The sequence below is a fragment of the Orycteropus afer genome, unplaced genomic scaffold, assembly GCF_000298275.1.
Source record: "Orycteropus afer afer isolate SDZICR_OR568_19922 unplaced genomic scaffold, OryAfe1.0 scaffold00013, whole genome shotgun sequence".
Classification (NCBI taxonomy): domain Eukaryota; kingdom Metazoa; phylum Chordata; class Mammalia; order Tubulidentata; family Orycteropodidae; genus Orycteropus; species Orycteropus afer.
Genome location: NW_006921600.1, coordinates 7602252 through 7626576, shown reverse-complemented (window position 1 = coordinate 7626576; position 24325 = coordinate 7602252). Strand labels below are relative to the sequence as shown.

At 41.8% G+C, this 24325-nt stretch overlaps 1 protein-coding gene and 1 non-coding gene across 2 annotated transcripts in view; one reads left to right on the top strand and one right to left on the bottom strand.

The window, feature by feature from the left end:
* Positions 1–3016: 3016 nt before the first annotated feature.
* On the top strand, positions 3017–3123 carry LOC122151328. The gene has a single exon (XR_006164100.1). It is a non-coding gene; the product is annotated as a U6 spliceosomal RNA (small nuclear RNA).
* An 11957-nt stretch (positions 3124–15080) lies between these two features.
* Positions 15081–24325, bottom strand: part of PTPN14 (protein tyrosine phosphatase non-receptor type 14) — a 163661-nt gene continuing 154416 nt past the window's right edge. The window contains exons 17-18 of the mRNA XM_007952600.2: positions 20446–20609; positions 15081–15209 (exon numbers count right to left, since the gene is read on the bottom strand). Coding sequence (XP_007950791.1) covers positions 15081–15209; positions 20446–20609 — 293 coding nt within the window. The remainder of the gene's footprint in view (positions 15210–20445; positions 20610–24325) is intronic.

Genomic DNA, 24325 nt, shown 5'->3' with positions numbered 1-24325 from the left:
GATTGCCCAACCTTCCTTCTGAGGAGTGGCTAGTGGGTTTGAACCGCCAGCCTTCTGGTTAGCAGGCAAGTGCCTTAGGCACTATGCTATTTGTAACATATCTATATAAATAGATGTGTATAAAAACAAAGGCAGAATGATACTGGCATATTATTTTGTAATCTGCTTCTCTGACTTAACAATGTGGATCACTTTTCATTTCAACACTTACAGATCTGCCTCATTCTTTTAAAAGGCACTGAATGCATAAGTCATAATTTATCTATTAATGAACATGTGTTTTTTCTCAATTTGCTTATATTATAAACAACACTCTAATGAATAATCCTAGATCTATAACTTTGCTGGTATGTAGTGTCATTTTTAAAAATATAATTTGTTGTTGTTGAGAATATATGCAGCAAAACATACACTAATTCAACAATTTCTACATGTATCATTTAGTGGCATTGAGAGTTGTGCAACAATTCTCACCCTTCTTTTCTGAATTGTTCCTCCCTATAAACAAACTCACTGCCCCCTAAGGTTCCTATTTAATCTTCTGTGTTGTTGTTGTCCATTTGATCCCATATAGATCTCAAAAGAGCATAATGCTCATGGCAGACATCTTTTACTAGTTAAACTTTTGATTTTAAGAAAACTAAAAGGGATATTTTTGGTTTAAGGTTTAAGGATTATCTCAGGGCAATAGTTTCAGGGGTTCATCCAGCCTCCATGTCTCCAGAAAGTCTGGACTCCATGAGAATTTGAATTCTGTTCTGAATTTTCCCCCTTTTGATCAGAATTCTGATATGGAATCTTTGATCAAAATATTCAATAACAATAGCAAAGTACCACCCAGCTCTTCTGCTCTCATGACAAAAGAGGCATTTGTTCATAGAGGCAATTAGCCACACATTCTATTTCCTCTGTTCCTGACTCCTCCGTCTCTTATTCCAGGCCAATAGAGACCAATTGTTGGGCCTTGAATGGCTGCTTGCAAGCTTTTAAGACCCCAGGCACGACACAATGAACTAGGAAGGAGAACAGAAATACTAAACTGTTATTAGGCCAGTTAACTGGGATGTCCCAGGAAACCATGACCCTAAACCTCCAAACCAAGGAACCAAACTCCATGAGGTTTTTGATTAAACATAAGCAGCCTCAGCAGCTTTTATTTATTTATTTATTAAATAAGATTCTCAGAGTGGAATTTTAGAATCAAATAGTGGGAAATTTTTTTTTTAATAAATATGCCCTTTTTTTTTTTTTTAATGCATCAGGTATAACTAGGATGTTAATTGTACTTATTTTCCTCTACCCATCCTCATAATACTGTATTCCTTAAAAAAAAGTTTTGACATTTTAATGTGCAGATGAGTATTTTTATTTTAAATGCATTTATCTGTGAGGTTGGGCATTTTTCATGTATTTAGAAAATTATTGTATTTCTCCTGTTATTTGATATTTATGACCATTGCCTATCTTGCTGTTTGTTCATATCTTTAAATAATTTGTAATGAGTATAATATACCTCAAAGAATACTGGAATATTTGCTCTTTGTCTTCTACTGAAAGTAATATTCTTCCCTAATTCCCTGATTGTCTGTAATTTTATTTTTCATGACACTTGCTGTTGGGCAACTTACTTCCGTAGAGATACCACCTCAGAAACCCAAGGAGGTGTCGCTCTGAGTCGGAAATGACTTGACGGCAGTGAGTTGGGTTTGGTTTTGTGTTGTACAAAGGCAAATTATTTTCATCTTTAAAAAAGAAAAAGAAGTAAAGCTACAATTTTTAATTTAAATATTTCATCTAACTGCACTTAAAAAAAAGTGATCCAGTTATATTCCTTAATAAATTTTAATTTTCAAAATTGCTAGCCACTCATTCCAGCACCATTTGTTGAATAATTTACTTCTCCCCACTGATTTGAAATGTTACTATCATCATCCTTAAGACTTGGGTTTATTTCTGCACTATTTCATTTCATGGTTAGCCATCAAATGCCTTAGGCACTGTGCCACCAGAGCTCCTATTTCATTTCATTGACCTATCCCTTTGCCAACAAAAACTTTTCATTTTGCATAGCAAAACTGCCCTCTTCACAACATGGGTCTTTCTGTCCAAGAACATGATGAGTTTATTGTACAGGTCCTACATATTTCTTATTCCTAGATTTTATGTTTTCTATAGGTATTAGCTCTGGTAGCGTACTGCTTAAGGCACTTGACTGCTAACCAGAAGGCTGGCGGTTCAAACCCACCAGCCATTCCTCGGAAGGAAGATTGGGCAATCTATTTCCGTAGTGATACTGCCTCGGAAACCCAAGGAGGGGTTGCTATGAGTCGGGTCCAACTCGACGGCATGTAACAACAAAAGAACATAGGTATTAGGAACGGCTCTTTTCTTCCATAATATGTCTTAAATAGTAAGTCTGGTGAGTGTTTCCTACTTATTTTTATTATTAAGAAAATAAAATGTAAAATAAAACATTTTATCCTATTTTGTGATTTTATTGCCTGTTTGTGTGTGTGTTTCTTTTTCCTGTTTCCGATACGAATTGTTTGCTTTGAGGGTTTGTTTATTTTCTTCCCCAGCTTTGGTGGTAGACTGTTTAAGAGATGAATAGATCTACTAAACCAAAAAAACCAAACTCACTGCCATCGAGTTGGATCTAGTTCATAGCGACCCCTCCTTGGGTTTCCAAGGCGGTATCACTACGGAAGTAGATTGCCAAACCTTCCTTCTGAAGAGTGGCTGATTAGCAGTCAAATGCCTTAGGCACTACGCCACCAGAGCTCCTACAGTGGTTGCTGTTTTACCTCTAATTAATATGATGAAACTTCTATTGTTTCCATTTATCAACCAAATAAAGTAAACTAGGTTTATTAACTTAGCCCATGAAAGGTAACTAATAAGTAAGTATACCTATTTCTTTCACCATCCTGCCCAACATGTCTCCATTTTCATTGGCATATTTTGTCTCTTTTTAATATTATGTAGCTTTTCTTTCAAGAATTATAATTGAGTTTCAGTGCTCGCTTCGGCAGCACATATACTAAAATCAAAATGACACAGAGAAGATCAGCATGGCCCCTGTGCAAGGATGACATGCTAATTTGTGAAGCATTCCACAACGCTTGGTATTATTTTTCTAATACCAAACACCAGGCTACAGATAAATGCACAGACAAGTTAGAAGATGAGATGGGGGTTGGTGAACAGGAATATACTCTAGACCAATGACTGATAGATTCAGCTGAGGATAATCTTGCACAGATACTAGTGATAGAAAATAACCACAATCATTACAGAAGCAACAGAAGACAGACTTGGAGTAATCCCTCAGAGACAGCCAAACACCTTGGAAGAGAGAACCACCAGGTCTGCCAACTCAGGACCATAGTACTGGGGGACACCAGGCTCAACTGGCTCATAATACATAAAAATATTGTTCCACAACTTACTTTGGTGAGTAGTGACTGGGGTCTTAAAAGCTTTCGTGTGGCAATCTAAGATTCAGTTAATGCTCTCTTGTTTGAAGTGAAGAAAACCAAGGGCATTTGGAAACAATCAGTCCTAGGGTATGAAGGACCTTGAGACCAGAGGAACTAGATGATACCTGGTTACCAATGCCAAACACTCAGGAAGGAATCAAAACTGGAGATCCTGGATAGAGTGGGAGAAAAAAATGTGGAACAAAATTCAAAAACACAGTAATGACCAGAATTACTGATGGGATAGAGTCTGGTGGGACCCCCAAGACTATGGCCCTGGGATAAGAATCACTCCCAAGGGCTGGCTCTCAGCCCAACAGTAAATAAGACTTACATGCAGAACACTCAATCCAGAGTGAGGCATCCACCTACTCTATGAAGATACATCCCTTGGAGCAATTGTCCATGGGCACCAGAGGGTCAGCATTCACATGGAGGGAAACTGGACAAACAGGAGTGCCTAACAAAGAAGGGCACAGGGATGGAGGGCTCACAGAGAAGGGAGAGAAGTGGGTTAGGGTTGGGGATGGTAATAGGGGAGTAAAAGCAAATGTACACGAACTATTGAATGTAAAACAAATTCTGCTCTGTGAATTTGCATCCAAAGCACAATTAAAAAATATATATATAATTTTCATTGTCACAATCACCTGATAAATTGTATGTTTAAATAGATTTGCTTGCCCCTTCCTTTTATTACTGAGTGGTTTACAGTATCTTCATTTCCATGATGTGTAAGAGGTTGGGACTTTTTGTAGGTGAATGATGCCTTTGGGAAATGCCAGTATGAGCTAGTTTCTGATTCAGTAATTTAAAAAACAAACAAACAAACAAACAAAACCCCCAAAACCAAACCTATTGCTGTAGAGTCAACTCCAATTCAGAGCAGCCAGTTTAGGGGTTGTGGTTATTGGTAGGAGCTGTCATATTGCCCTGTTACTTCTCCAAGGTACATAAACAAAGTGCCCACCTTTGTTGTGAGGGGTTCCTTGTGTATATGCTATGCTGTTGATTGGCTGAAAATCTGAGGCAGGGCAGCTGTCTTCAAAATCAGAGATGGGTGAACTGTTAAAAAGTTCAAAGGCAAAAATCAAGAATTTGGGGTCTTCTGCAGCACCAGCTGCTCACAGGAAGATGGAGCAATCTACTTCCGTAAAGATTTACAGCTTTGGAAACTCGACGGGTTGCTATAAGTTGGAAATGACTCAATGGCAGTGGCTTTTTTTAAAATAGCAGCCAGGGTGCTTGCATCCTCTAACTCGATAGTTCAGGATCTGAGTAAATGACAGTCTTGCCTGCAGTGGGTGGGGATGACCTTGGAGCTTAATAAGGGTTCTTGCTGCATATTCCTATGTATTCTTCATGCCATTCACCTAGTGATCACCTCTTTTGGGTTTCTTCTAATCACGATGACTTTGGAGCTTTCAAACTAAATCTGTAGTGTGATCAAGTTATGCAGGAATAAAAAGTGGATAGAAATAAACAGACTTCAAAAAATGAAAAGGCAAAATTTCCCAGGCATGTAAAAATAATTCTAAAAAGGATAAAAATGCTTTTAATTAATGCCAACATACATAATACAGAAAAGAATTAGAAGATACAACCGTTTTCTCTGGAAAAAAAAAAAATGGTTTATTGCATATGGAAATCAATAGATATCTTTTACCAAAAAAAAAAAAAAAAAAAAAAAAACGGTTAGAATAAAGATCTCACATTTGAAAGGCACATATGAAACATTTTACAGCAATAACAAGGGCAGTGAGAACATAAACAATATGCAACTAAGACCAATATCTAAATAAGACTTTATAAAAACAGGTAAGAAACAGTGCAAAAAATACTGTCAAAAGTCAGTTTTATACACCTGGTATCTGTGTATAAAACTGGCAAGCATAAGCTTATTTACTGATATAAAATAGCACATAGAACAGCATGCATAGTTTTATTTAAGGCTTTTAATATTATTAAATTGATAGGGAGTTTATACCAAAACTAAAGTTGGCATGGATATTGAAACAATCAGTCTCCAACTTAGGGAATGTCATTAAGCGTGTCTGCCCCCCACCCCCTTACAGCTAACTGTAGTTTGGTGGGTGAGAGACTGGGCTTCCATTTTGCAGGGCAGCAAGTGACACTCATGGGGAGGAGAACATGTTCTCAGGATCCCAAGTCCCAACCTGGAATGCATTTCTTACAGCAACAGCGCAGTAAGTGGTGGCTGAATTTCCAGGTCAGCCCACAAAAGCCAATCGGATCTGGCTGACACAACAGGACCTTTCAGTGGTGCTGGAAGCCAGTGGGCTTTTGTGAGCTGATCTAAGAACCTTAAGAACAAACTGGTTTCTAAGTAGGGGACTTCTCTATACATCAAAGTGAAAACCTATTATATATCAATTGTTTTTAATTTTACCAAAATTCACAACATTTTATAAAACACAGACCAACAAAAGCATGAGAATACTGAATTAAGTAGCTCAACAAAGTCCAGTGAAACAAACTAGATTAGCCTGTTACTTGATGTAACACAAGTTATATAAAGTTATACATTTAATAGTCATCTGCATATGTAAACTTTTTTTTTTTTTTTCCATTTAAGAATCCTCAAGCAGGTTGATTGATTATTGAAGGAACAAAGGACACAAGCAGAACACCATCTCTGATGAAGAGTAACCTAGCTTCTGAAAGGATGAGGTCAACGGGTTCTGAAAAGTTCCAAACAGTGGCAAGGAAACTGCAAAAAAACTTTAGCGTTCAAGTTGGGGGAAAAAAAAAGGCTCTAAATTAGAGCCTTCAATTCTATGCTGAAGGTATTCATTTGCTAACACTTCAACCAAGGGGGTTCAAGGGCCCCTGAGAAATGCTGAGAAGGCTGCGACTGCTGCTCTGAGAGCCACTGCTGAACTCAGAGCAGGTTTCCTGAATTTGTGCCCAGGACAAAAAGATCCCAGTCCAATCTTTTCAGCTTCTCCTCTAAACCTATTGTCAGCTATGATGGCATTTGTGGTTCCCTGTAGTCTGCTTCCCTAAAGATTTACAGGCTTAGAAACCCTTTGGGGGCAGTTCTACTCTGTCCTATAGGGTTGCTATAAGTTTGAATTGACTAGGCAGAAGGGGGTTAATGGGAGGAGGAGGAAGGGGAAAAAGAACAGGATCCCCTACAGATGGATACTGCTTACCCTACCCCTCTCTAGAGAACTGAGAATGGATTCCAATACAGCTTGTAAATGTTCCTGGGGAGCCCAGAGGTTTTCTGTTCGGTACAGGTTGGCCAGTCTGTGTAAAATGGGAACCATGAAGGAAACATGGTTCAGCTGGAAGAAGCCAGAAACAAATAAGTCTGATCACACGCCAAACGCAGCCACTGTGATTCTATGCAAGTTCACCTCAAATATTAAATAGTGCTGTACAAATTGTTTGAAATGGGACTGACAATCCACCTCCCATTTCATTTCTTCCAGTACTGAGCAATAGTGGCTGTCCCCAGGGAATGGGAGGGTAGGGAAAGGAAGCTTCCTGCTTGCTGACAAGTTTTCTAATTTCCTATTTTGAAAAGGTTTAAGACAGTGATTCTCTATAAAAATTTACTATTTTGTAAGGGCTGCAATAAATGGGTAAAACCAAACCAAACCAAACCCACTGCCATTGAATCAATTCTGACTCAACGAGCCCACAGGGTTTCCAAGGCTGCCTCATCTTTCCCCTGTGTAGCAGCTGGTGGGTTTGAACCACTGACCTTTTGGTTAGCGGCCAGAAGCCTTTACCACTACACACCAGCGCTCCTTATAAAAGGGTAAGGAAAGAAAAAGTGTACTATTGAAAGTTGATCCACAGAATAAATTTTAAAAACAGGTCAGCATAGTCCTGAGTGAATGAGAGCTACTGGAATGAAGATGGTGACATCACTAAATAGTCCCGCCCATGTCCCTCAAGGAGATTAGGGATGACTATATGGCGTAGTGCCTAAGGTATTTGACTAACCAGAAGGCTGGTGGTTCAAACCCACCAGTCACTCCTCGGAAGGAAAACTGGGTGATCTACTTCCATAGTGATAGTGCCTCAGAAACCCAAGGAGGGGTTGCTATGAGTTAGATAAGACTTGATGGCAGTGAAATTTTTTTTTTTTTTTTTTTTTTTGGACAGTGACTCCTGTCTTCCCAGCTTTTGTGCTCTGATGAGAAACATTACTAGACATAAAGGGGGATACACTCTGCAGCTCCCCTGTGATTGCAGGAGAAGAATCAGAGGCTCAGGAGTTGAGGTTGCTAACTTGAAGCCACATGGCTGAGCAGAACCCCTGCAAATAAGGTTCCTAGGAAAGGAAAGGCCACAGCAGCCAGTGTGGGGAAATGGAGCTCTTGAGAAGCCATCTGTGATAACTTACACATCAAAACCGCTGATGCCCATCAGGTCTACCACAACAGTGAGGGCACAGTTTGAAAAATACAAGCAAGAGACAGAAAGAACCCAAAGTAGCAGCACAGTCTTTCCTGGGGGCAGCCAACTCTCAGATCCCATCACTCTGGCATTACAGCTAGGGAGATGGGGAGCAGTAGATAATGCATAGGTGAGAAAACGGAATCAATAAACTTTTTGATAGTAACTTCAGGGCTGATCTGAACACTGTTCCCCTCCCTCTGCTTCTCCCTCCCCCTCTCTCCCTCCCCATTGATAGCTCCTCTTGCAGAGAGCTTAAAACACTTTTTGGAGAGACTGATCTGGGTGACACAAAATATGGCAGAAGGAACTCCCCACCAGGCAAATTCAGGCTGCACATCAGTATTAGCCTTCCGGACTCATAACTAAACGGCCTTGAATTTATTTTTAAGACGAGAGGGCTGACCAAGGATCTAAACAGTAGGAACTGATGCACATCCTCCCCTTTACTGTACCAAACAACAATAAATTACCCCTGCGATATATGCCTGATACTCAATGCCAGGCTCATGGACATTTTAATAGGAAACAATTTGGGATGAAGACCTAGCCTTGGAAAGATGCAGTTATGTTAAGCTGGCAAAGACAAGAAAGGTAATCAGCAGGATACAAATGTTTACCCTCCTGAGTTTATAACTGAAATGCAAAAGGTAAGTAAGAGCAGGTGAGATGAAGGTGAAATGAGCACTGGGCAAGCGACAGTCGAGTCTCAACAGGAACCCCTGACTAACCTGACTTCTGGACAACACATTTGGGTTGGCAGAATTTGACTGGACACACCCTATTTTTCCTAAGCTGCTGTTACTTTCAACACATGCATCAATAAGGTCTCTTGCTCTCAAAATATATGAGAAGTGAAAATCATTTTGAGGTGAAGATGAAAACTATTCTGCTTCCTTGCTGGAAGATCAAAGACAGTTCATATGCAATTAAACAACTTGGAGCTTTATTTCCACCCTATAGAGCTAACTGGGAGCTCTTGTGGCATAGGCACTTGACTGCTAACCAGAAGGCTGGTGGTTCAAACCCACCAGCCACTCCTCGGAAGGAAGATTGGGCAATCTACTTCCGTAGTGATACTGCCTCGGAAACCCAAGGAGGGGTCGCTATGAGTCAGGCTGACTCGATGGCACATAACAACAACAACAACAGAGCCAACTAGTTTGTCACCTATAAAGAAAGCTCTAGGCCACTGGAGAAATTTGTAAGGTACCTACAAATGGAAAACCCAAATTTCTCCATCTGGAAGAAGCAGTGGATGATTTGTTACCTTGCTCATTAAATAAAATTGCAGTATGACAAATGTCCTATAAAATCCACAATCAATAAAACACAGCAGCAGGAAATACAGGGGGAAGCTGAATTCACAGAAATAGCTATCTTAAGATTCCAACAATGATTACTTGGTGCTTCTGGAAATCTCTTATTCTAGATGCCCAATAATGAGGAAGGCTCATTACCAATCTGGTATTTGCAGATGATGCAATCTTACTTGTGGAAAGTGAAAAGACTACAGCTTTCAGTATGGATTACATCTCAATATAAACAAACAAACAAAAAAATGCTCCACTGCACCAATAAGCAACGTGATAATAAATGGAGAAAAGATTGAAGTTGTCAGGGATTTCATTTTACTCAGATCCACAATCAACATCCAAGGAAGCAGCAATCAAGAAATCAGATGACGTATTGCACTAGGCAAATCTGCTGCAAAAATATCTATTTAAAGTGTTAAAGAGCAAAAACGTCACTTTGAAGACTAAGATGAGCCTGACCCAAGCCATGGTATTTTCAACAGCTTCACAGGCGTGTGAAAGCTAGGCAATGAATACAGAAGACTGAAGAAGAATGGATGCATTTGAGTTGTAGTGTTGGTGAAGAATACTGAAAGTACCATGGACTGCCAGAAGAATGAACAAATCTGTCCTGGAAGTACAGCGAGAATGCTCCTTAGAAGCGAGAATGGCCAGACTTCATCTCACCTACTTTGATCATGTCAGAAGAGAACAGTCCCTAGAGAAGCATATCATGCTAGGTACAGTGGAGGGGAGTAAAAAAGGGGAAGACCCTCAACAAGATGGACTGACACAGTGGCTGCAACAATGAGCTCAACCATAGCAAAGATTATGAGGATGACATAAGATTGGGCAGTGTTTCATTATGTTGTACATAGGGTCACTGAGTCAGAGCCAACCCGACAGCACCTATCAACAACAACAGGTGTCCAATAAAGTAATTCCTGATGCCAAGGAGGAATGAAGGATAGATTTAACAGCAACATGGGTCTGACCCAATTGCAGCCCCTGAGTCTAAGTTCCCTGGCACACATCTTACTTAGATGCCTCCCTTCCCCAAAAGGAAAATCCATAGCTTTACCTGCTTTCACCAGCAATCACACTGTCTCTTGTGAGTGGGGGAGAGGGATCAGAGGCACATTCTGCTTTTTGACTGAGGACACCTCCAGGGTCCACATCATGTTCCATAACTACTGGGCTGAGCAGTTATATAAAAACTCATACAGATTATACTGCAAGAATGGCAGTGAATGAATAATGGAGATGAACTTGGAGGACATTATGCTGAGTGAAATAAGTCAGTCACAAAAGGACAAATATTGTATTAGCTCATTATTGTAAAAAGCGAAGGAAAGTTTTATATATGGAAGGAAACTTTCTTTGTTGGTTACCAGGAGTGTGATGGGAGGGGAGGAAACACTGCAAAAAATAAAAAAAGAAAAGAAAAAAAAGAATGGCAGTGAAAACCCCCCAGCAACGTGCTTTATGGTCACCCCAACCTGTCAGAATCAACATCTCCGCAAAGGATGACTTCCAAGTCCCCGGGAGACACCCACTCACCATGTGAAGCAATGGTTGCTAGAGCAAGGCAGCTAGTTCATGGAGAGCCAGAATGCCCACTGCACATGCTTCCCTGCTCACTACATCTGTCTGGAGACATGCATATGGGGCACTGGGAGCCACACTATATTGGGAGGAAGAAGAAGTATATCTAAAGTATGGCAGGTATGCCACATGCACTGGCTGTCACTTGAAGGGGGCACCGCTGAGTAGTTTCTATTAACCCAGTACAGCCCAACATCCTTCTTCAAGCAAGGCAGACATGCAGAGCCATAGCAAGCAGGGGGTGGGGGTGGGGCACTTGCCTCTGGGCACAAGTCCAAGGGGACACCAGATAAGGCCAGAATGACATTCTGAGGCACCACACATATGAAAGGGCCTGACAGAGGCAGCCCGATAGGAAGGGAAGGCATTTCTGCTGACTTGTTGCCACTGTCTGACCTACTACCACTATCAATGTCTATTCACCTTGAAATTGTGCGTGGTATAACTTAGAGACTGCCCCTGGGGCTCATTACCCTCGCTAAGCCTCTGGGAGGAAGATGCAAATTATACATTATAGGTTGCTCTTGTTATGTACAGTCAAGTTGGCCCCGACTCATAGAGACCTCTCTTTGGGTTTCCAAGGCAGTATCACTACGGAAGTAGATTGCCCAACCTTCCTTCCGAGGAGTGGCTGGTGGGTTTGAACCGCCAGCCTTCTGGTTAGCAGTCAAGTGCCTTAGGCACTACGCTACCAGAGCTCCTATATTATAGGTTAATCAATATGAATTCTTATTGTAAATAAGATCCAGTCAAATTTCACATGAAGCAACCTATCTTAGGCTAGAACCGATAAGAAAGGTGGTCAGCTAGATAAAAACACTAACCTACTGTTCCTACCTGAGTTGCAAAAGCTGAGAGCAGGCAGGATAAAGGGTTAGTGAGTTCTGGGCAAGCAGGCAGCCAAGGCCTGTAGGAACCCCTCCCAGCAGTGGCCACAAAGACCCTCTCTCTAAGCGGGTGGTGGAGGGTGGAGCCCAAGGTAGCTTAGTGGCTTTTAAGCAAGCAATAGCAGTTTTAAGTATAGTTCTTCTGAACTTAGGACCACAAAAGTTGTAGAAGCAAAATTCTCTCAATGTAAGCTTCTCAAAAGCTTACTGTTGCAAATATTCCATGCGGAGATGTTTTCGCCTTCCCTGACCTTACCATTCACCTCCAACTGAACAGAGGAGGCCTTTCTCCTATTCTCCTGGATGTATGTTTGACATGCCTCACTAATGTAGCCAACGCCTCCCTTTCTTCCTATCCAGGGAAAGAGGTGTGTTTAAGTGCAAATGGTACCTGCAAATGTTAGCAGAGTCTCTTTCTAAAAGGTAGTGACTCCCCAGGACCCAATAATACCAAATAAAGCTCAGCAGAACCTTGCTCAACCTCGCCGGCAGTCTAGTCTTATCCTTATGATAAGGCTAAAGAGACATCAAGCCCACGTCCCATGATCCAAGCACTACAGTAAACAAGGATGAACACCTTAGGTCCATGTGAGAGTGTAAGAGACAGAACAGTTCAACTAGGAAGCTCCAAAACCAGAGGCTGAAAATGTTTGATGGCTTTGTTGTGAAATGGGATCTTTTTTTTTTTTCCTTCCATTTTTAATTTTCTCCCTTCAAGTCTAAACTGCAGCAATAGAACCCGACAGCTCCAGCTTCAGACTTGATACATCATCAGGAAATCATTCCAAAAGCTCTAACTAGATAACTAATTTAATACACTTTGCTTCAAGGTTTATTCCTTGGCTTGCTTCCCAGATATAAAGCATCTCTGGGCAATTATTATGCAGATGCCACAGAAAGGACTTTAAATGGCTTTTGCTAATTTCACAAGAGCTATGTTGGCATTTGCTGGAGATGTGAAAAGGAATGAAAAATGTGCTAAAGAACAAAAGCATTTGTTTTTCAAACTGAAGTATTTAAAAGTTAGTAGACTAACTTTTAAATGTTTTCCTTTGGGTTTAAATATAAACTTGAGCTAGGAAATTGGATATTAAACTTACTTCTTCCCTGCATTTTGCACATTAATGAATATTTGCGTAGCACAAGGTGGGAAAAGTGGACAGGTTTAAAGGAAGCTTGTGTATGTGATGACTTCAAAGAGACACCAGATCTACATGCTGCCCACATGAGACATCTGAACAGTGTGCACACTGGGGCCTAAAAGATGAAAGAGAAATATTGATGTTGTTCATTATGCAATAAACTAGTCACTGCAGACCAGTTGTTAAAACATCCCTAATAGCAAAGTACTCCAAGGATAGAAAATCTTCAAGAAAGGGAACAAATACCTCTTTGTCTGTTGATGGTCCAAGTTCTGAGCTTCTCATAGTGAGAGTTATAAGCTCTATTCCACTGAGAATACATGTAACACTAGTGGTTTTCCTTCCAGAACATACAAGAATCCCAGGATCTACAAAGCTCAGTTGAAATTATACTCCTTGACTGATTCTTTAGATCTTGCAGTAAGAAGAGAAGCAGCCCTCCATCCCCTGGTACTCAGACTTCAAATTCAGTGCAACCTCTGTAACACCTGGCCAGAGGTACAACACTGGTGGGCAACCAGGGTTGATTTATATTCCAAAGAAGTCTCCAAAGAATCTGCTTTCCGGCCCTTCTATTAGCGTGTGGTGACAAGAAGTCAGAAAGACCTGCTCTTTCTGGTCGATGTGATGCCATTCTTTGTATTTCCAGCTCAAGAAAAAGGGGCAGCCATGGAGTAAGGCATCATGGAACACCCACAAAGGTCAAGTCCAAGAACATAATTTAAAATTTTGTTTCTGTAAAACTAGACAGTGGAGAGGAAAATACCCCCACACACCAAAAAAAAAAAAAAAAAAAAAAAAAAACATGGCAAGACGGACTCAGAGTGGAACATCATGTACTGTATACTAACCTAAGCAATTCAGAAGGACAGTGGCAGTGAAGTCAAAAGGAAGAGAGATGCAAAACTGGGCTTCCAACTGAGGGTAGTGTCAACACTACGATAGACCAAAGAGAGTTATATGGAGAGAAGGAAAGCAGCAAATGACTTCAGGGGAGACAAAATTCCCCATCTTTCATGAAGGGGGCCAACAGTTGGATTATAGGGGCATGAGCAGGACTCATTCTGCTCTTGCAGGTCGAAGCCTGGAGAGAGTCCTGGAGAAGATCCTCAGCAGCGTGGGACTCACACACACTTCAGGTGGCTTCTGGCCAGAGCCCCTGCTACCTGAGTGCCAAACAGCCTCCATCAATCAGCTTCCCCAACTGCTCCCTTTATAACCTTTTCAATGACTTAGCACATGATGGAAACACGGAATGCACCCAGCACCCCGACCTTCAGGCACTCGTCCAGCACAAACATAGGATTTACATAAGAACAACTAGCAAGGCTCTGCCTGACTCCTTTCTCTTCCCACTCTGGTCCATTATCCCCTCTCAATCAGGCAGGAAGCCTAACTGAACAGATGGCCTGGCCCAGGGCCTCAAGGCCACCAGGATGGGGCCCACAGAGCGAACAGGGGGAAGCAGCAAAGGCCCTAAGTGCAGTCTCGGGCAGGCAATGAAGACTCTGGAGCCCAGGATAACGAGTGGTCGGGAAAGATACGGCATAGAGCTCCCCACTCAGCCTGGAAGATGGCAGGAATACGCTGAAAGGAAGTATTTCCCCTGGCTGTTCCCGCCTTTAACTCCAGCTTGTGGGGGTGGGAGGGTGGGGGTGGAGACGAATGAGGGTGAGGGCAAAAAAGAAAGAGGGAGGAAACCAACTATCCATCAAGGCTCCTGAGCCAGAAAATACAACAGCATAGTGTGTTTTTTCCTCATAAAAGTGTTTTGACCCTTTTCTTTATATTTCTGGATGAATTCATTTTCTTGCCATCTTTGATTTGGACATGAGCAACTGAGGTGATAGATTTCAGGGTTGGTTACAAATCTGGCTGCAACTTCACTAGAGACATGTTCCCTTATGCCTCAGTTCCCAAAATGACCCTCTGGGCAATCTTCCCTGCTGGTACGTTACAATGCAGATCAGTGGCCATGTGGTTCAAATGAAAAAGCACTACATTGTGAAACTGCATTACAATGATTCACAAACGTTATTCCAAAGGGGGAAAAAATAAATTATCTCATATAAAATAATACATGATGTCTGTGTGTGAAAAATCTTGGCTCCCATCTTCAGAGAGCCCACAGCCTGCCTGCAGCCATCCGTGCCCTGTTGGGGAGCAGATGTTGTCTGGAGGTGCCTCTCCATCAGCAGATGGAGCTAGGTCCCTCTTCCAGGAGCTGGATCATGGGGATTAAATGAGTCTGGAGTTCTGGAGGAACTGGATGAGGACCTGGTAGACAAACTTGTATTGCGCGATGGTTTGGATCATGAACATCCTTTGCTCCCTGAGGAGCCTCAGCATCATGGGCACTTCCACCTTCTACAAGAAAAGAGCAAAAGTACCAGATTGTGAGAGAAGACATCCCCTCAGGTCATATTCCCTTCTCTCCTTGTTCAGGACTCACTCCCTATGTCCACGAATGAGAAAAAGCAAAGGACTCTGGCCTTCTAAGTCTGAGCAGTCCAAGAGTCTACTTCCAGCAATTGGAGCTTTTGCTGGTAACAAGTAGGTCTTGGCCTAAATTACACATAAAACACTACTGATATAATATACAACCTAAACCAAAACCAAACCCACTGCCATTGAGTGGCTTCGGACTAATAGCAACCCCCGCTGGGTTTCCGAGGCGGTAGATCTTTACAGAAGCAGATTGCCCTGTCTTCCTTCCATGGAGCAGCTGGGGGGTTTGAACCACCAACCTTCTGGTTAGCAGTGAAATGCCTTAGGCACTGCACCACCAGAGCTCCTGAATATACAACCTAGAGGCATGCAATAATGAAACAATATAATATTTGATGAGCACTACTCTCTGTTGAGGAGCTCTGGTAGCATAGTGGCTAAAGCACTTGACTGCTAACCAGAAGGCTGGCGGTTCAAACCCACCAGCCACTCCTCGGAAGGAAGGTTGGGCAATCCTACTTCCGTAGTGATACTGCCTCGGAAACCCAAGGAGGGGTCGCTATGAGTCGGGGCTGACTCGACGGCACATAACAACAACAACAACAACTCTCTGTTGAGCATAAAAACCACAAGGATAAAAAAAATAAGGCTGACAAAAGAATAAATATTGTATTATTCCACTTACATGAGATATCTACACTAGGCAAATGCATAGAAACCAAAAGTCTAATAGTGGTTACCAGGGGCTGGGAAACGGGGAGTAGAGGAAGTTACTACTTAAGAGGCACTGAGTTTTTGTTTGGGGTAACTAAAAACTTTTTGGAAATAGTTGTGATGGCTAAACAACATGGTGAATATAACTAATGACAACGAATTTTACTATAAAATGTCAAATTTCTGATATATATATATATATATATACACACACACACACATATATATATATATGTGTGTGTGTGTGTATATATATATATAGTTGTTTTTTGTGTGTTGGCAAGTTGATTCCTCTCTTGTACTCATCCCAGGCTCTGGGACAGAGAGGGAAGATCACAAGGAATTAAGAGCATTGGCTGTGGGTCAGATTTCTTTAATTTAATCCCAACTCTGCCACTTCCTAGCTGTGGGGGAAAGGAACACCATCGTGAAAGGTCCTTGAGGTAATACTTATAAGGTTCTCAGAGCAGTTCTAGAATGTGGTAAGCACTAAATACAGGTTAGCTTTTGATATATTCTCATTGCTGTCATCATCATCACCACCACTCCTGCCACCACCACCACCATCATCATTCCATGACAGGAGCCTGAAAGACTTGGTCCCCAAAACAGTGTATTATCTGCTATGGGGCAGCATGGGGACAAAGCAAAAAAGACTTCCGTTTCTCAACTGCAAACGGTGCCAGCTGCCTTCAAGATTCACCCCTACAGGTTCTGTTGCCTGCTGACCCCAATTATGAGGCCGGTGACATTTGTTCAAATTTGCTTAGAGGCATTTTCTCCTCTCCACTCTGGGAAGAAGGGATAGCTTAATTCAAAAAAGCAGCAAGATGAAGACATCTGCTACTTGGATAGCTAGAACCTGACCTTTTGTAATTTTATAATTAATTTGTAATAGTTAGATGCTTAACTACTAATCTAGGACTGAGAGCTAAATCTTTGGGGCCAAGAGAAAGCATTGCTAACCATAAAACTAGTGCTTTCTTAAAAAATCAGAAAGTGAGGGCATTACACTATTCCTAATAACACACAGGAGGCTGATCAGAGTAGCCCAGAAGAGTTGTCCCCTGCCATCCTAACTCACATCTGACTCCTCTTCAGTATCCTTGACTGATCATTTGTGCTCAACTTTTCTGTGCAAAGAATGAAACTTAACAAAGTCCAGAAAAACAAAGAAAAGCCATTTCACTAGCTAAATAAAAATTTTATGAGTTACAGACTAAATAAAATATGAAGGATACAAAATCCAGAAGTCATGGAAACAAGGCAGAAAGGTTTGGATGGGAAAAGAATACTCAAAAATTCACTGCCATTGACTTGGTTCTGACTCACAGTGACCCCTCCTTGGGTTTCTGAGACAGTATCTCTACGGAATTAGATTGCCCAATCTTCCTTCCAAGGAGTGGCTGGTGGGTTTGAACCACCAGCCTTCTGGTTAGCAGTCAAATGCTTTAGGCATTATGCCGCCCACGATTTCATATTTGTTTGTGAAAATCTTTGTTGACATATAAATAAACAAACTACACATGTTCCATTCTCCTGAAATTAGGGCTTGAATCTTACTAGTCAGGCCTGAAACAGTATCAGAACAAAGCAGAAATCCCTCCCTCCCATCTACCAATAGAAAGTATGGGAAAAGGGACAGATAAGGCTGGCTATATTTGTGCTAAGGGAAGGGAAGTGAAAAATATGAGTCATTTTGCTATCTTTGAATATCAATGGGAACAGAAGTTCTTTCTGGACTGACCAAGTTACACCAAAGAATGTTCTGGCATGAAACTGGGCATTGAGGAAATCTGCTATGTTTGGATCCCATGGCAAATGTAGTCACACTGAGCCCACACCAAGTCCAACGGAGACCTACTGGCTGAATCCCTCCCCCAGCACTGTGCTAGCTCTCACACATGCTGTTGTGTTCCACTAGGCCAACAGCATCTGGCGATCAATGAGCCCTCATGTCATCGCATCATCAAGGCTCAGCCTTTGATGAGTCTCCAAAGAGCTCAGAACAGAACAACCTTTCATGTCAGACAAGACAGACTGAATAGCTTCTCAAGTTAAAAGGGGGCAAGGGGGAGCAGAAGAAGAGATTGTAGGGAATGGAGAAAAGAAGGGGGGCTTGGAGATGAAGGGAAGAAGAGTGGTCTCAGTGGGGAGGTGATGATAAGGTCCTTCTTTCTCCCCAGGAATCCACTGGGTACTGGTGTCAGCTCGGACATGCTGATGCTGTGTGCACTGACTATACTTCATCTTATTCATCTTCTTAGAACTGGGTGGTCCTAGGGCTTGGTGGCAAGTTATTCACTGTACTAGAGACTTTTTGGCAACTCCTGGGTGGGGCAAATAGTTAAATGCTTAGCTACTAATCAAAAGGCTGGCAATTGGAGCCCACCCAGAGAGGCCTCAGAAACAAGGACTAGAAGACCACAGGACTGAAGACCCTATGGAGCAATTCACTCTGACATACATGGGGTCACCATGAGTCAGAGATGACTCAGTGGCAACTTGTTTGATTACAGACTTTTTAGTAGTAGTACCAAGGTACGGGAAGGAGCTCTGGTGGCACAGTGTCCAAGGCATGTGACCGCTAACCAGAAGGCTGATGGTTCAAACCCACCAGCCACTCCTCAGAAGGAAGATTGGGCAATCTACTTCCATAGTGATAACCTCTTGGAAACCCAAGGAGGGGTCACTATGAGTCAGATCTAACTTGAGAGCAGTGAGTTTGGCTTTTGGTTTTGATGTAAGACAAAGACATCCAGTGAAAATACCTGAAGATGATGGAATTTCTGTTATGTAGTCCTAATTGATTCTATGGTGGGTATTTTGCTCATCAACCAGTTTTTCTTTTTTTTAACATTAGGCCATAGTTGGTATAACACCTCTACTACTCTTCAGCAGTGCACATATTCATAAGTACAGATTGAAAGTTTCCAAAATTAACTTTTTATAGGCAAGGTGTTTGTTTAAAGTCCTTTGAACATACTGAAACTGAGTATTTATCATTTTCCCCAGAACTTTCAACATAAGAGACATTGTGGTGCAACCTGTGATTCTGACTTTCAAAGTAGATACTCAGGCCTTTCTTTTGAGGTGCCTCTGGATGGACTTGAACCTCCAGCCTTTTGGTTAGCTAAATCCTTTGTATCACCCAGGAACTCCAAAACCTGTATAAACCAAACTCACTGCCATCGAGTTGATTCTGACTCATAGCAACCCTCTTTGAGTTTCTGAGGCAGTAAATCTTTATGGAAATACACTGCCCAGTCTTCCTTCCAGGGAATGGCCAGTAAATTGGAACTGCCAACCTTCTGGTTAGGCTACAACACCAGAGCTTCTTATCTCTCACTGCCATCGAGTCAGTCCTGACTCATAGTGACCCCTCCTTGGGTTTCCAAGGTAGTATCTCTATGGAAGTAGATTGCCCAGTCTTCCTTCTGAGGAGTAGCTGGTGGGTTTGAACCACTAGCTTTCTCGTTAGCACTCAAATGCCTTAGGCACTATGCTATCAGAACTCCTTATAGTCCCATGTAAATAGAAGGTAGCAGAATTGTTCTTTAGCTTTTGATTGCTGTTTGTCTCATCTAGCATAGTGGCTAAGACACTTGCCTGCTAACCAGACGGCTGGCGGTTCAAACCCACCAGCCACTCCTCGGAAGGAAGGTTGGGCAATCCTACTTCCGTAGTGATACTGCCTCGGAAACCCAAGGAGGGGTCGCTATGAGTCGGGGCTGACTCGACGGCACATAACAACAACAACAACATACTGAATTGAAAGCCTCTCAATGTAACTCCTTATCCTATGAGAATCCATGTGCCTTGTGGGCATAAGCTCAGCAGCAGACCAGTTCCATAAGGCAAAAAGCTGAGGGCTTCCGGTCTATGTAAAGATAGGTAATGTTTGCATACTCAGAAGATCTATCCTGATCTGTTCTACCACACAATTGCCTAGCCTAGACTAGAGCAAATAACCTCTTTTAAATAAAAAATTCACTCTGAAGAACAAAAAACATTTTCAAGTATACATGTTTTTTACATAAGATTTAGGCCAAAACATATCCTAGGAATGCTTCTAAACTATATGCAACTAAATAACTCACCATGGAAAACTACCCACAATAAAATCAGATGGTCTGCCAAACATGGTTTACCAGACCTCTGAAAGTAGCTAATGACTAAGACTGGATTCTCCAAATGCTTCCTATCTCACCCTCTCATTTCTTTTTTTTATATATCTGGGCATCTACACAGAGCAGCAAGAAGGAAAGATATGAAAGGCTGTAAATGTCAGAGTTAAACGAGGAAATCTTGGATCTGGAAAACTCTTGTCAGGAAAGAGGAAATGAACCACTGGAAACAAAAGGGCACAGGCAACGGTTTGGCCATTGTGTCAATTTGCCTCTAAGGTAGGATACTCAGAGAGAAGCCCAGAATGACTTACTTCATTATGTTCCAGGCAGTAGATCATCAGTTCCGAGAGGATGACCACACCCGTCCTGCCCACTCCAGCACTGCAGTGGACGATGATGGGAGGGTGCTGGTTCTTGGTGCTTTCCAACATGCTGTTGGTATGGCGACGGACAGACTGGATCTCTTCCAAGTAGGCTGCAAGACAGAATGCAAATCTTATCACCAAAGTCCTCTACAGCTTTGCATACAAGTGAGGGGGAAGAAAACTGATGCTGAGTCTTTTTTTTTTTTTTTTTAAGTGATAATTTACAGTTCTTACAAGACACTAATTATTTGGCTGGTACCCACTGTCTAATTCCAGATCCAGAAAAGACCAGCTGGGAGTCAATTAGTTCATGGGAGAATTTGTTCTTTAAATTAAATAGTTCTTTTTAAAAAATTAAATTCTGCTTTCCCCTCTGCAAATCCCAAAGTCCCCCAAGCAGATGATTGTAGACATTACTTACAGCAATTTCTACTACTAACAGACTGGGATCAGAACAACACTAAGTCCCCTTGAAATGCCCGCCTGTCAAAGCCAATTTCTGGTGGGAAGAGAGCATCCATCTGCCCCCTTCCTCTCCCGCCCTGAATGAGTGAATGTCAACTCAGGTTTGACTGTATTTTTAGGTTTTAAAACAGACTTTGGAGGACCTGCTTTTCTGCACGGTCTCCATGTGGTTATGTGAGTAGCTAAGGATGAGCCCCCAACTGAAGGCAACATAAATGTAGGGTAGAGGGGGTCGTACATTCTCCCCATCCCTTCCAACATCTGCCTGGGTCAGTAGGGCTGCATGGAGGTCTGCTTAGTATTCCAATTGGGCACAAAAGAAAATTACAGCAGTATAAGCATTAATGACTAGCCTACCAAGATCACAAAGAAAGAGAAAAGAATATGTCTGTGTAATTCACAGATTGTGCAAAAACTGGAGAAAGTCAGTTTTTAATTTAGATTTTGCAGTAGTTCAGGGGAGAAACCAGTTTGAAGGATCTTGATATTTGGCGAACCTCATCTCAGGGCAACAGTGTAAATACAACTAAAGGAGAAATGTTCAAATTATTGGAGAGAAAGGAGTGTTCTGAACCATTCTAATAACTTAAAAAGCATCTGCCTACATGGAATCAGTAAGAACCCATATTTTTCCATTATAATGTTATCAGAAGTAATGTACTAAAATAAATTAATAATAATAATATGACATGAAGCACAACAAACAGAGAAGACAAACAACCTGAGATGAACAGAAACAGTAGTGCATGCTGGGCTCTAACATGAGCTAAATACTCTGTGCATGGAATTCTGTTCACGATTTTTCTACAAGAGGGGAAAAGTATTAGGGTTGGTTGGTTACCTAGTGCCGCTCTGACAACAACATATACCACAAATGTGAAGGCTTGAACAAACAGGGGTTTATTCTCTCACAGTTTGGGAGGCTAGAAGTTTGAGTTCAAAGTGCCAGGCTCTAGGGGCTGTGTGAAAGCCCCTCAACCCTGGGCTTCAGCTTTGCCTCTTGCTTCTGGTCCACTGAAGTTAGAGGCATCTCTTCACTCAGGCAGCTACTGGCTGCTGAGGCTAACAAGCCTAAGGTCGACAAATAAAATGGCACAGTCCAGATGTTACCAAACCACACGACAGGCCATTGATTCAAGTCCATTGTGAGTCCCAAGGTCAGCAGAGCATGGCAGGCTGCTGAACAACAACTTGGCTACAGGGTTCAAACATGCCATAAGCTAGAGACCATTCCCAAATTCTTCTCCTTATAAACAGGGAACAGACAACATCCCCAAGGCAGCCACTCAGCTGCTCACAGTAGATTCCACCATGGAGTTGATTACCAGTCTCATTATGGGGAATATACATCCACCTGCCCAGGCACTCAACCAGGCTCAGCTAAGGTGACACACAAACTTAACTACCACAGGTCTAAGCATTCTCTGTTTGACAAAACGGCAATGTTCACATTGTACTACATTTAAGAAGAAAAATAAAGGGGATGCTGGGGCACACAGTAGATTCCTCTTTCAAATGGGGTTTCATCAAAGGCAGGTAAAGTAGATTCCAGATGCTTCCTCTATCAATAGTATTAACAAAGTTTCTCAAACTTACATTCTTTAAAAATATTCTATTCTCTGATAATTTAGATTGGCCTCTCTTGGCCAGGTGATCTATTTCTAAAAACCAGCCATTGAAAATCCTATGGCTCACAATGGTCTGATCTGCAACCAATCACATGTGGATGATGAATTGCCAAGTAGCATTTCATTCCATTCCCCATGGGATGGCTGGCCATGTACTGGCAGCTAACTCGACAGCAGCTAGCACCAACAAATTGGTTAAGATTTAAAGATTTGACTTTACTTTTAACCAAATTGTAAGTTTCAATTTTTAAATTAGAGCTTTTATCTAATCATCAGACTTTTATTGTTCCCATTTTCTGCCTCTATGAGGAAAGAAAGTTCTGCAAAAGTCACTGTCTTCCTCACCAATATTCTGAGCTAGAGATCACTAGCTGTCTGAGCTCAGGCAAATCACTAAGTCTCTCTAGATCTCGCTCTAACTTCTCTGATTCCTATCATCACTGCCACACGCTACTTCTAGTCCCCAACTACCATCATCACATGAATCAGATATAAAATATTTCTAAGCATGCAGTTTATGTGTAAACTAACTGGTACTTTTAGGTACTTGAAAACCTATTCTTTCTCTTTCTTCCCCTTTTCCCTACCTCCTCTCCATTATCACATTCTAAGTGAATATAATAATAAAATCAAGTTTTTGGCATCATATAACACCTCCATCCAGATGATGGACTTATGCAGATCATCTGGGCACCTGCCAGTCGCAGTGTCAACAGCACAGCAGGTAGAAATCTGCAAAGAAGCCCAAGGCTGCCTTCTTCCTTTCTTTTGTCCATCTGGGTCCTTCTTCTTCTTCTTTTATTAATTATTGTTGTAAAAATATAGATAACACTACATCTGCCAATTCAACATTTTTCGTGTGTATAATTCATCACACCAATTACATCAATCATGTTGTACAACTATCAGTGATAGCCATGGCCTAGGGCTTCCTGCTTAGTTGGATAATTAAGGAATGTGGTTTCTCACCAGTGTAGGATGTTTAGGGAAGTCTGTAGGAAGCAGCAGTCCCTTGTTGGTACAAATAGTTAACGGTACTAACCCAAAGGCTGGAGCTTTGAGTCCACCCAGAGAGGTCTCAAAAGAAAGGCCTGGAGATTACTTTTAAAAGATCAGGGATTGAAAACCCTACGGCGTACAGTTCTACTCTGGCACACGTGGCTTTGCCATGGTTGGAATCGACTCAATGGCCAGCATTTATTTCTTAGTTTTATTGTGATTTGGGTGAAATCTTACAAAGCAGATTCGTTTTACATTCAACAGTTCATACACATTTCATGACACTATTTACATTCCTCACAGGCCACCAGGTTTTTCTGGAAGTAAGGGTATAGCTGTAGTCATCATGAAGAAGCAGGATGACAGAATCGGGTCTCCTCCTAGATTATAAGCACTGGCCGACTTTCCCATTAGACTGTGCTGTTGCTATTGGGTGCCATCAAGTCAATTTTCAACTCATAGCAGCAACCCCATGTGACAGAGCAAAACTGCTCCATAGGGTTTTCTAGACTGTTCTCTTCATAGGAAGGAGCCCTGGTGGTATAACAGTTAAGTGCTCACCTATGAACCAAATGGTCAGCAGTTTGAACTCACCAGTGGTTCTGCAGGAGAAAAGACCTAGAGATCTGCTCCCATAAAGATTACATTTTAGGAAACCCTATGGGACAGTTCAGGAGCTCTGGTGGCATACTGCATAAGGCATTTGACTGCTAACCAGAAGGCTGGCAGTTCAA